This window comes from Tupaia chinensis, unplaced genomic scaffold (genome assembly GCF_000334495.1).
Source record: "Tupaia chinensis unplaced genomic scaffold, TupChi_1.0 Scaffold000248_1, whole genome shotgun sequence".
In the NCBI taxonomy this organism is placed as follows: domain Eukaryota; kingdom Metazoa; phylum Chordata; class Mammalia; order Scandentia; family Tupaiidae; genus Tupaia; species Tupaia belangeri.
Window position 1 is genome coordinate 453,532 of NW_006159726.1, and position 12,915 is coordinate 466,446.

General features: G+C 40.4%; 1 protein-coding gene across 1 annotated transcript; it reads right to left on the bottom strand.

The window, feature by feature from the left end:
• Positions 1 to 7,785: 7,785 nt before the first annotated feature.
• On the bottom strand, positions 7,786 to 8,639 carry LOC102476184 (dual specificity protein phosphatase 18). Its single transcript, XM_006148860.1, has one exon. The coding sequence runs from the start codon at positions 8,523 to 8,525 to the stop codon at positions 7,956 to 7,958; it is 570 nt and encodes a 189-aa protein (XP_006148922.1). The 5' UTR covers positions 8,526 to 8,639; the 3' UTR covers positions 7,786 to 7,955.
• Between the last annotated feature and the right edge of the window lie 4,276 nt (positions 8,640 to 12,915).

A 12,915-nucleotide genomic window follows, 5' to 3' on the forward strand; every position in this document is an offset into this window, starting at 1 on the left:
GCTAGCTAGACTCGAAGAACTCTATTTTAGAAACCCTTGTTAAATGCACTTTTTAACAAAAGAATTGTTTAACTTCATTTATTATTATTATTATTTTTAAAATTTTATCAGAGAGAGAAAACGAGAAAGAAAGCAAGGGAAAAAGAGAAAGCAAACCACCAGGTCCAGGACTTGAACTGTGGTCAACCATGTGGGAGTCCAGTGCCTTTAACCACTATGCCACCTGCCGGCCCCCTAAATATACTTTTTGAACACAGCTATGTAACTTACATGACCAAGGCCTTGAGCTATCTCTTTGGAGGGGCAGGACCTGGCAGAGTGTGGCCCAAGCACCAAAATATTGCCATAAAATTCATGTTTTCACTGCCTCCTTCCTCCTCATCAGGCAGTTTCCGAAAGATGATCAAGAGGTTACCTCTGAATAAAACCAAAGAAAAAAAAAAGGAGGTTACCTCTGCACCTTCCTGTATCTCATTAACAGAGGAATCGTGAAAGTGTATGGGAAGAAGACTCTCAAGTAGTTGAAAATAGGCTCTCAGGTATCACCATGTAATTACCTTATTTGGATACCTTTACCTCTTTATCATGACAATGTAGATCAGAATGGATAATCATATGATGTCACACATGTGTTATTGGTAACATAACTGATATGACACTAAATGTTTTAACAGGTAATACTTTTTAAAAAATTGAATTGTGAGGACTAGCAATTGGTATAATAGTTACATCACTGGACTCCCATGTGGTCAACCATGGTTCAAGGCATGGACCCAGTGGTTAAACCTCACGCCAGGTGAATGTGCGTGTGTGCCCAAGATTCCAGGAGAAGAATGGAGGAGAAGGGATTGTGGTGTGGTCATCCCCCTGGGGAGTGATTTCTTACCTTTTGTCTCTCTATCTCTCTCTCTGGTGAGCACACATGCCCTATAGCAAAAATCCCTTTAAAAAAAATTGAATTATGGGCTGACTGTGATGTGGTAGTTAAGACAGTCAGATCCAGGACCAGCAGTTGGCGTAATGGCTATGTTGCTGGACTTCCATGTAGTCGACCACAGTTCGAGTCCTTCAACTTGTGCCAGGTGTGTGTGCATGTGTGCCCAAGATCCAGAGAGGAGAATGGAGGAGAAGTGATTGCAGCACGGCCATCCCCTTTGTCGGGGTGATTTCTCACTTTCTGTCTCTCTGTCTCTCTCTGTCTTTCTGGTGAGTGCATACCCCATAGCAAAAACCTCTCAAAAAAAAAAAAAAAAAAAAAAGACAGATTCTACATGACTGACCAGGTGATTTGTGGTTTGGGGTACACATACACAAAGACCCAGCAGCAAGAGAAACATTTTCCTGAAAGGAAGAAAAAAATAGAGGAAAAGGGATTATGGCATGACCATTCCTCACAGGGGATGCTTTCTCCTCTCTTTCTCTCTCAGGATCTCTCTCTTTGGTGAGCGTACAAAAAAAAAAAAAAAAAAAAATTAAATTGAAAAGCAGTGAATAGGTGCGTGTATGTGTCTGTATATGAGCGTATGTGTGTGCACTAAATCACAATTTTTTTTTTAGAGGTTTTTCGCTATAGGGCACGTGCACTCACCAGACAGACAGAGAGAGACAGAGAGACAGAAAGCGAGAAATCACCCCCCAGGGGGGATGGCCATGCTGCAATCCCTTCTCCTCCATTCTCCTCTCGGGATCTTGGGCATGCACGCACACGCGCCTGGCGTGAGTTTTAAGCCACCAGGTCCGGGATGCGAACCGTGGTCGACTACGTGGGAGTCCAGCGACATAGCCATTACGCTAACTGCTGGTTCCCAATTACAATTTTTTAAAAAAAGTTAATTTACTTATTTCATTCCATTTGCCATTATTATTTTGACCAAAGAGAGACAGAGATAGAGAAAAGGAAAGCGAGAATGCAAGCCACCAGGTCCAGGACTCAAACCACAGTTGGTCATGTGGGAATCCAGCACCTCTAACCACCAGGCCACTTGCCAGCCCCCTAAATTACAATTTTTTAACATTATGAGCCTTCAGTATTACAAACTCTAGAAATATAGTTAATGCTTATCAAGTTTCAGATATGCTGGGTAGATGATCTTTTATTTAAAAATGCATATATACATATATATATGTGTGTATATATATATATATGTATATATATATATATAAACATATACAATGTATTCTATTTTTGCCTTTTCTGCCCCCACTAATATCTGATTAAACAGCTCTTTATGTTAAATATTTTCTTATAAAATATGTAGTGTGGTTTCTTTTCCCCTGGTTTGACATTTACTAATACACAAGAAAACAGTGATTCCAAACAAAATGCTAATGGGAATTTTTTGTAAGACTGCCACAATTATTAAAATTATTTATTTGGAAGAGAAAAGCAAAAACAGAAATATAACTTCTGAAAAAAAGAAATGTAACTGAGAGGACTGTTATCACTTTACCACATATTGCAGCCCATTATGAAGCTATACCAATTTTTTAAAGAATTATTTTAATTAACTTTATTTATTTACTTGTTTTAATTTGACCAGAGAAGACAGAGAGTGAGAAAGAGAGAGAGAGAGAAAGCGAGAAAGCAAGCCATCAGATCCAGGACTTGAACTGCAGTCGGCCATGTGGGAGTCCAGAACCCTTAACCACCATACCACCTGGCAACCCCGAAGCTATACCAATTTTAAGAAATGTGATACCGGCACAGGAAAAGATAGACAGGGTAACAAACCAGAAGGAACAAAAACAGATACAAATATGTATGGTAGTGTTGCAACATCTCAAACTTATTTTTAACTATTAAATAATTCCATTTATATCGTACACCAAATTTAGTTTGAGATAGATGTAAGAGTTAGATATTCCTCAATGTAAGAAGTAATTGAGGCAAAGACCATTTAGTGATATTAGTGAATGCTAATACCACTGGATGAAAGAAACAGGTTACTTACTAATTTTAAAGGCAGGTATCTGGTGGTCTCCATGACACTAAGTTATAAAAGTTAGGGAACCAGCAGTTAGCGTAATGGTTATGTCGCTGGACTCCCACATAGTCGACTGCGGTTCGCGTCCCGGACCCGGTGGCTTAAAACCCACGCCGGGCGTGTGTGTGTGCGTGCCCAAGATCCCGAGAGGAGAATGGAGGAGAAGGGATTGCGGCGTGGCCATCCCCTCTGGGGGGTGATTTCTTGCTTTCTGTCTCTCTGTCTCTCTCTGTCTGTCTGGTGAGCGCACGCGCCCTATAGTAAAAAACCTCTCAAAAAAAAAAAAGTTATGGATGTTATACCATAAAATTGTGCTGAAATCATCCAAAAGATAATGTCAGGGAGAAAAACAGTGAAGGTACTATTCAAGATAAAAAGAAATACGATTGGGCCAGCCTGTGGCCTTCTGGTTAAGGCGGTTGGATCCCACAGGGCAATCTGAGTCCCAGACACAGCGGTTTGAGAACCATACTAAGTGTATGTGTGTGCATGCTCAAAATTCAACAAGAGGGAGAAGGAGTTGCAGCATGACCAAGCCCCATGAGGGCTGCCTTTTCACTTTCCCTCTCTCTGTCTCAATCTCTTTGGTGAGTGTGCGTACCTTCTGGCAAAATTTAGAAAGAAAGAAAGAAAGAAAGAAAGAAAGAAAGAAAGAAAGAAAGAAAGAAAGAAAGAAAGAAAGAAAGAGAGAGAGAAAGAGTGAAATACAGTGAGTGGCCTTGACTGGGTCCTGTTTGGAAAGAAAAAATAGCTATAAAACTTACATTTTTGGTGTAAGTGGGAAAATTTAAATGTGGATTGAATATTAAGGAATTATTAATTAACAGGTTTAGATTTGATATTGATATTGTGAGTATGGAAGAAAATGATCTTATTCTTAGTGATGTTCTTTGAAATACTCAAGGGAGAAATATCATAAAATCTGCAACTTACTTTTAAAGGATCAGAAAAAGAGCCAGCCCCAAAGCCTAGTAGTTAAGGGTGGAGGATCTTACGTTGCCAACCATGGTTCAAATCTCAGCCATGGCAGCTTGAAAAACATGCCAGACATATGTGTGTGTGTGTGCCCAAAATCCTGACAGGATGGAGAAATGGAAGAGAAAGGTTGCAGTGTGACCATGTCCCATTAGGGAGTGCTCTCTCTATGTCTCTCTCTCTCTCTTTAGTGAGCACGCACACCCTCTGGCAATTAAAAAAAGAGGATCAGAAAAAAAAGATTAAATTGAGAGAGAGAGAAAGCAAATATAACAAAAGGCTAATAACTAATTCATCTGCATGGAGCTCAAATAAGTGTTCATTGTACTATTCTTTCAACTTTCTGGATGTTTGAACATTTTCAAATAAGGAAATTGGAAAAAAAAGAATTTATTAGTGAAAAAACATAAATAGAAGAAAACAATAGCTAGCACTTTAATAATAATCATGCAATGGAAAAAAACCTTTAAAGCATTGTTCAAAAGCAAAAGCCATTTGATTAAAGATTCATAGATTTAACTACATAAAAGTAAACTTTGAATCACTGACGAGCACCGTAAGCAAACAGGTCATGATAAACTGGGAAAAACAGATGCAAGAAAAGTTGAATGTCAGCCTAGCCTCTGTGGTACATATGGGAGCATACTAGAACTGCTGAGCTGGAAGCCACATGCTGACCATAGTTCAAGTCCCCAGTCTAATCGGCCTGAATATAGACTAGGTGCCAAGGATCCTGGTGGGCTGGAGAACTAGAAACCAATGACCAAACCCTGTATAGAGCACTTCTCTCTCTTATTTGCTTTCTCTCCAGCAGGTGCACACACTCTATCATGAATTAAAAATAAATGGAATCTCCTTAATTTATATTTTAGTTCTTAGAATTGAAAAGGGAAAAAAAAAAAAGATTTATACTGAGAGAAAAAATGTTTAAAAGTGGGGCCAGCCTGTGGCATGGTGGCTAAGGTGCCTGGAGCATACATGGCTGACTACACAGTTCCAGTTCTGGGCCTGACGACTTGAAAAATACACTGGGCATGTGTTCACAAGTGCCCAAAATCCCGACGGGGGCAGGGGAAAGAAATAGAGAAGAGACTGTGGGGTGGTTCTCCGCTATGGGGATGCTTTCTCACTTTTTCCCTCTTGCTCTAGAGAGCACATGCACCCTCTGGGGGAAAAAATGTTTTAAGTCTAAGGCCATGAATAAATCATTTGAAAGAGAAGGGCAAAAGTGAGAAAATATGGAATACTTAGTATTAACAACTGCTGGGTTGATATTTCTCAGCCTTCATCTGGACTCAACTAAGAAGCTTGTTAAAAATACAGTTTCCAGGGCTGGCAGGTGGCATGGTGGTTAAGAGCGCTGGAGTCCTACATGGCTGACCACAGCTCAAGTCCTGGATCTGGTGGCTTACTTTCTCACTTTTCCTCTCTTTCTCTCTCTTCCCCTCTCTGGTCAAATTTAAATAAACAAATAAAGTAAACTAAAATAATTCTTTAAAAAAAATACAGCTTCCTACTGAATTTAAATCTGTAGTGGTGAGACCCAGTTATCTGTATAATAAAAACTATAGTGACTTATAATCATATTATTCAGGAATCAAGGCTATCAAGGAATAAAAAAAAAATCCCTCTTTCAATATACTTACCTTCATCTAAAAAGAAACACAGTAAAATAGGGCCCAGTCTGAATGTCACTTCTATAGGGCCAGTGCTGAGTCTAGTGGTTAAAGGAGCCAGATCCTACATGACTCACTGGAGTTTGAATCTGGCTCCTGCAGTTTGAAAAATATACCCCAAATATCTATAGGATAGAGAAATGGAGGAGAAGGAATTGCACATGACCACAGTCCATTGGGGAATTCTTTCTCCCTTTCTGTCTGTCTCTCTGGCTAGCAAATGTACCCTGACAATTAAAAAAAGAATGCTACTTTTTATTATTTTGGAGAGGTTTTTGCTATAGGGCGGGCGTGCTCACCAGAAAGACAGAGAGAGACAGAGAGAGAAAAAGTGAGAAATCATCCCCAGGGGGGACGGGGGGAATGGCCACACTGCAATCCCTTCTCCTCCATCCTCCTCTTGGGATCTTGGGCAAGCACATACATGTGCCCAGTGTGAGTTTAAGCCACCGGGTCCAGGACTCAAACCGCGGTCGACTACATGGGAGTCCAGCAATATAGCCATAACGCTAACTGCTGGTCACCACACTGGGTGATTTTTAGGAAGTATACTTTGTAAACAACAAAGGGTTGTGCACAGGTCAGAGAAAAGTCATTTTGAGAATGAGTGTGCTAATCCCAATCAGCAGGGCCTGAGGATGTCATTGTTCTTTTCTCTTAGTATGAAACTACTCATGTGTCAGGTACAGTGCTAGCGAAATCTAGTTCTCACAACACCTCTGTGGGAGAAGGGCCATCCTGTCTTGACAGACCAGGAAATAGAGGCTCTGAGAGGCCCCAGGTCATGATGGGAAAAAGTGTCAATCAGGTGACAAGTCTGGGTCATAGCCAGTAGCTCCAGCCTTCTAAGCCAAGGCTCAAGAGAGGAACCCCTGAGGCCTGCTCTCTCAGCACATGCCCATGGACCCTTCCTACAAAAGCTGGCAGGGGGAGGGATGAGGATCGATGGTGGTACAGTGGTAAAATGCAACATTCTGCAAGGGTTCTTGATTCAAATTTGGATACATCTGGGGCTGGTTGAAGGCTAGCAGTAAACTGCAGCATCAAGATTCTGTTAAAAAAAAAAAAAAAGGAAACCAGCAGTTAGCATAATGGCTATGTCGCTGGGCCCCCACGGAGTCGAACGCGATTCGCGAAAAAAAAAAAAAAAAGATTCTGTTGAGGGTCCTTTCTCTGTCTTTCTAGCTCATGGAAAAAAATAAGTAAAAATTGGACCAGCAGGTGGCGTGGTAGTTAAGGCGCTGGACACTCCCACATAGCCGATCATGGTTCGAGTCCTGGACCTGGTGGCTTACTTTCTCACCCTCTCTCTCTCTGTGTCTCTCTCTGGTCAAATTAAAAAGAAATAAATGAATTTAAAAAATTAAATAATTCTTAAAAAAAAGTAAAAATTAAAAAGAAAATAGCTGGTAGGAGATCATTAAGGACACCTTGAGACCTTGCCTTCTAGTATAGCACACAAAAAATATTTTCTATAAATTTTATCATAGAGTGGAATAGTTTCTTCAAAAAGTAATGTATAGGGCAAGCCTCATGGCTTGGAAACTGAATCTCACATGGCTGACCAAACACTTGGAGACCTGGTGGCTTAAAAACCACACCAGACAGAGTGCATGTATGCCTATAATCCTACAGGATGTAGAAATGAAGGAGAAAGGATTATAGCATGATCACACACCACTGGGGGGTGCTTCCCTACCCCACCTCCATGTGCCCTCTGGCAATTAAAAAAAAAAAACCCAAATCAAAACAAAGCAATGTGTAAATCGAATCTAGAAAACCAATGTTGGGTCAGGCCACTGTGGTTGAAGTAGAGGTAGCCCGAGATGCCCCAGGGCTCCCAGAGCTCCACTTGAAGCCCATTTACCCAGTAGGTTGACTATTACTATGAGATGCACACGGGGTGCCACCATATCTAAGGTTCTGACTTCAGGTTGGAAAGAACCAGTTGGGATTCCAGGGGGTACTCGCTCCTAGGTGAGTCAATTTCACGGCTCAGGATTCCAGGGCTGCTGCACACATTGGGTGCTGGCAGGTCCATCAAAGCTGGGCACCAGCTATTTGCCCCACCTGGGTTATTGGCCAGGCCCTAGCATCCTGAACTGCTCTTCACAAGGTTAAAAATCATTTCCACTACCTTACATTTGGTGAACTTTATTTTTAAAAGGTCAGGCTTACTGCATTCAAACTCCAGCCCCTCTCCCTATTTTCTCGCCATCTACTGTGGTTGTCAATTTTCTACCAACAGAAAGCCAATGTTCACATTCAGTTTCGGAGTAGGATGGACAATGAGAAATGTCAGGGGCTTGCCTGGGACGGTTCACATCAGCATCATCAAACAGACCTCTTTCTCGTAGATATCAGGAATCATACCGATCGGTGAGTTGATCATGTGTACGGTGTTCTTACTAAATAGCTTGAATTCGTAATGGATGAGTTGTTCCCAAAAACCGCTGTTGGGCCGGATGATGGGGCGGCACAACTTGGTCCAGGTGTGGGCATCCAGCAGGGACATGGAGTGGTATTTCATGAGGTAAGCAAGGCAGAGGGCGGCTGAGCGGCTGATTCCCGCCACGCAGTGCAGCAGTGTGCGGCCTTGCTTCGTTTCTACGCTGTGGATGTAATCAGCAATAGGGTCAAAAAACTCATAGAGACTCGAGGTGGGTAGATCGGTGACCGGCACGTGTACATACTGAATGTCTTCGTAGAAGGTGTTCTTCACTTCCACTGAGACATTGATAACTGTGGTGATGTAGTTGCTACACAGCATAAGTTTGTTGTTGGCAACCGCACCATTACTGATGTATAGGCTGCTGGTTATTTGGGAGAGGCCATGGATGGAGTTCGACCAGGCAGCCTGAGGTGGAAGAGGAGCCGGAGGCGTCGTCATTGAGGCGGTGGGTCAGGAGTCTCGCCGCGGCTGTTTAGGGGCACCACCCTTGCAAGCTTTAGGGGCACCACCCTTGCAAGCGAGTTCTGGCAAGTAGCCACTCCGCCAGTTGCCGGCCAGGAAAACGCCCAATCACTGGTCGCCACCCTCTTTGTGTCTACTCCCCCACCCAGGCGTCACAATCCGCTACAGCCCCGAGGGCTGGTTTCCATGGCAATGGCCGCTTGTTGCAAGGGAGGTCATGGCTGGCCACTGAGCTGAATCTTCAGAGAAACCCCTGATCCCTTTTGTTTTTTATCTGTCTTCATAGCCATTTATTTTCCAAGCCCTAATTCCTATCTTTCTTGACTTTTTACAATGTTCTGCTACAAGATATCTATTTTATGTTTCAATTACTGGACCACACAGAACACACCAATGTGTATGAATGCTTCATTTTCATTAGCATTGAAGTACAGGACTTAACACTTTCTCTGTAAAATGGCAATATCATATTTTAAGTTGGGAAACAGCCATTTGGCTCATGTGATATGCTAATCTCTATAAAACTGCAGCCAGATAGAGGTTCGACTGCCCTTGGTGAGCTGGCCTGATACTTCTTTGTTGATCATAGTAACCACAGAATCCTGCTTACAAATACATTAGGGCTGGTTTAAAGGAGCATTGCTAACTGATATATAAGTCTTTATCTACTCTGAAGGGCTTGTGGAAGACAGTTGTGACTAATTTAGCTGTGTCACAGCCCATTTGTACATACAGCCCATATGACTTATCATTTGATTCCACTTTATTACCTGAAACAGCAGCTCAAATTATCTTGTCTGATTTCTTCAAAAAGGATGCCCACATGCTTTGTAATATTACTGGGAAGACACTGATGGTGGTGCCTTCCCAGTAATACTAAATATTCTGGAACAAATTAATGCTACATTGAAACTAGGTCCCTACATTGATGTTTATGTATATCAATATTTATTTTTTAGTTTTGATAAAAGGCACGTGCACTTGCTGGAGAGAGACAGAGAGAGAGAAGGAAAATGAGAAAGCTCCCCATGGGGTGGGGCATGGTCACGCAGCAATCCGTTCTCTTCCATTTTCCTCTTGAAATTTTAGGCATGCAAGCATGTGTGCACAGTGTGTTTTTCAAGTTGCCAGATCCAAGACTCAAACTGTGCAGTTTAGCCATGGGGGAATCCAGCTGCCTTAGCCACATCACTGATTGGCCTCAAAATTAATGTTAGGCAAAATTAAAATGCTAACATTTGCATTTCTTCTCAGTTAAAATTTTTGTGGCATCTGACTGAAAATTGATGAGAAAAATAACAAAAAACTAACCAGTTCTTTCACAGAGCACCCCAGAGACTTCACTCTCATTCCATTATCATTTTGATTTGTGTGCAAAGGTGTGTCGAGATAATGAACAACAACAACAAAATGAAATACATTCATGCGTGTTTATGATGGTCAAGGAAATGATAACCTCAAGCAACACACTTTTCTTTTTCTCAATTGTCATAATCACATTATTTTGCATTACTTAAATTGTCAGTCCCCACAGATTTATCTGGAAGAAAACAGAACACTGCTATGAAATAAATATGAAAAATACTGTCTACTGAGGACAGCTCAATTGGACTAACATTATTTTAAAGGGTTTAGTCTGACATTTGATATATTGTATCAGGAGGACCTTAGTAATCTGTGGAGTTATGTGGAGGTTCTTTAAGAGTATTAGTGTCTAGTTATTTCACAAGTATGCACATCTTTTTTTAAAATTTATTTTTCTTCTTTTTTTAACATTTAATCACTGTACATCTTTACAGCATATAAAATGAATTCTGCCACCTTGAATACATTACATAGCGGTCCAGTCAAAGATATTATTGTATACATTGTTATCGTCAATTTTCCATTTTTGTGTCTGTTAAGTGTTCCACTCCTTTTTCCCCTTTGACTCCCCCGCATTGCCCACTGTTCTCCTGCACTTTTTTTAGTTTGCTATTATTATTATTTTTAAATTTCAAGAAAAGCCATTTTAGCTTTAATGAATCAAAATTTAAAAAGTTAAGAAAGATTTGCTTAAGACTTAAAGCCAGGAAAATGATGAGGTTTCTGTCCATACAGTAGGTAGATACTGAAAACTCAAAAAGCAAATATAGACAGAGCTAAAATCTAGTAACAATTGCACTATAGTTTTCTTTTGAAACATTTTTTTCCTCTCCATTCCCTTTTTTTTTATCAAAAAGAAGCATAAACTAACTTATTTGCAAAAAGATAAGTTTAGTCTCTATTTGGCCTGTTATTTGCACAAATCCCTGTAAGAATACTAATTGATTTAGTTGGCTTTACTGGAAACTTTTATAAGGAACTTCAGATTAGACTCTTCAAAAAGCCTCCGAAGGCTACTGAGCCAAGTAAGGAATTAATCATCTGGCTGCTTTTTTTCCTAAAGAATTATTTTATTTAACTTTATTTTATTATTTATTTACTTTTTTGTTTATTTTTAAAATTTGACCAGAGAGGAACAGAGTGAGAGAGAGAGAGAATGTGAGAAGGTGATAAAGCAAGCCGCCAGGTCTGGGACTTGAACTATAGCAGGCCATATGGGAGTCCAGAGCCCTTAACCACTATGCCACCTGCTGGCCCCCTGACTGTGCTTTTAAGTATCTTTTCTTGGAATTTGGGGGCCTGTCAGGAAGTGATATTCTTTACTTACCTGCCAGGCAGAACTGTTTATGGTACCAGGCAGACTTTCTAAGAGCTTCTGTTGACTTTCTTGAGATCAACCTTAGTTTCTTGGCTTTCTGGTCCTATCTTCAGATATGACATTCCAGTCAGAACCCTGACAAAACCAGTGTTTCCAATTTCTGAAGAAAGACAATAGGTATTATTGAATTTATGCAAAGAACCATACTCCCACAACATAAAAATACTCCCATGTAGTCAACTGTGGTTCGAGTCCCGGACCCAGTGGCTTAAACTCACGCTGGGCGTGCGTGTGTGCATGCCCAAGATCCCAAGAAGAGAACGGAGGAGAAGGAATTGTGGCATGACCATCCCCCCTGGGGGTGATTTCTCGCTTTCTGTCTCTCTTTCTTTCTGGAGAGCACATGCACCCTATAGCAAAAACCTCTCAAAAAAAATTTAAAATATTCATTAATATTTTCTTATTTTAGAGGAGTCAGGAAGGGAGAAAAGTTTATGTTTCAATTCTGCTTTCAAAAAAATTTTTTAACAAATCGTTAAAGTTATCAATAGTGGAAAAGAAAACAAAAATCCTTAAATCCAGAAAACAAAGTATAGAAGAAAATCAGTAATATTTTAGCTGAAAGTCATAAAATTGTATTTCACCAGTTCAGTCTCATGCAATTAATCTCTCTTTTGTTGAGTTTGCAGTGTTGCTGTGGTCTGATCTTTCTGTTTAAATCCTAGAAGTTCAGAAATATGATCTCAAAGTTATCAGAAGCCTGCATTCAAGAGTACATATGAAAGTCTTTTTTATTAATTCTCTTAAAAGAGGCAATTTTTGAATTGAAGCCTATTACAAAATGTTTTAGAAAGAGCATCAGAATAAAGCAATTAACTGTGGACAATGAAACTTAAAGAGGCTATGGCTCAAGATCTGATTTTACCATAACCCTAAATTGACGATTTTGATAATTTCTGTGACAAACTGCATTAGAATTATTTAGCATTACAAGTATGACTAGTAATATACTAATACATAACAGAACCAAACACCATTCCATATTTAACAATGTTTCCCATATAATTTTCAACACGTCAGAAAGTTTAATCTATATTATTTTTAATTGTGGCAATATGCAGCACCTTTTTTCTTTTTAGCAGAAGTACATGAAAAGTAAATATATTTTTAAAAGAAAAACAACAGATTTGGGAACCAGCAGTTAGCGTAATGGCTATGTCGCTGGACTCCCACGTAGTCGACCGCGGTTCACGTCTTTGACCCAGTGGCTTACAACTCACGCCGGGCACGTGTGCGTGCGTGCCCAAGATCCCAAGAGGAGAATGGAGGAGAAGGGATCACGGCGTGACCATACCCCCTGGGGGGTGATTTCTCGCTTTCTGTCTCTATGTCTCTCTGTCTGTCTGGCGAGCGCATGCCATGAGAGAAAACCCTGCAAAAAAAAAAAAAAAAAAAAAAAAGCAACAGATTTAACCTGAAACTCGATTTTTCTAAATGTATTTCTTTTCTACAACATGCAAAGAATTTAACATTGGCACAAATACATTTATTTTTCATTTGGATCACAATAACTTTCATAGTGTATAAAAACAGCATAGTTGGAGATAGAATCTTCAGAAATCAAATTTAGGGGCTGGCAGGTGGTATGGTGGTTAAGGGCATTGGACTCCGGCATGACTGACC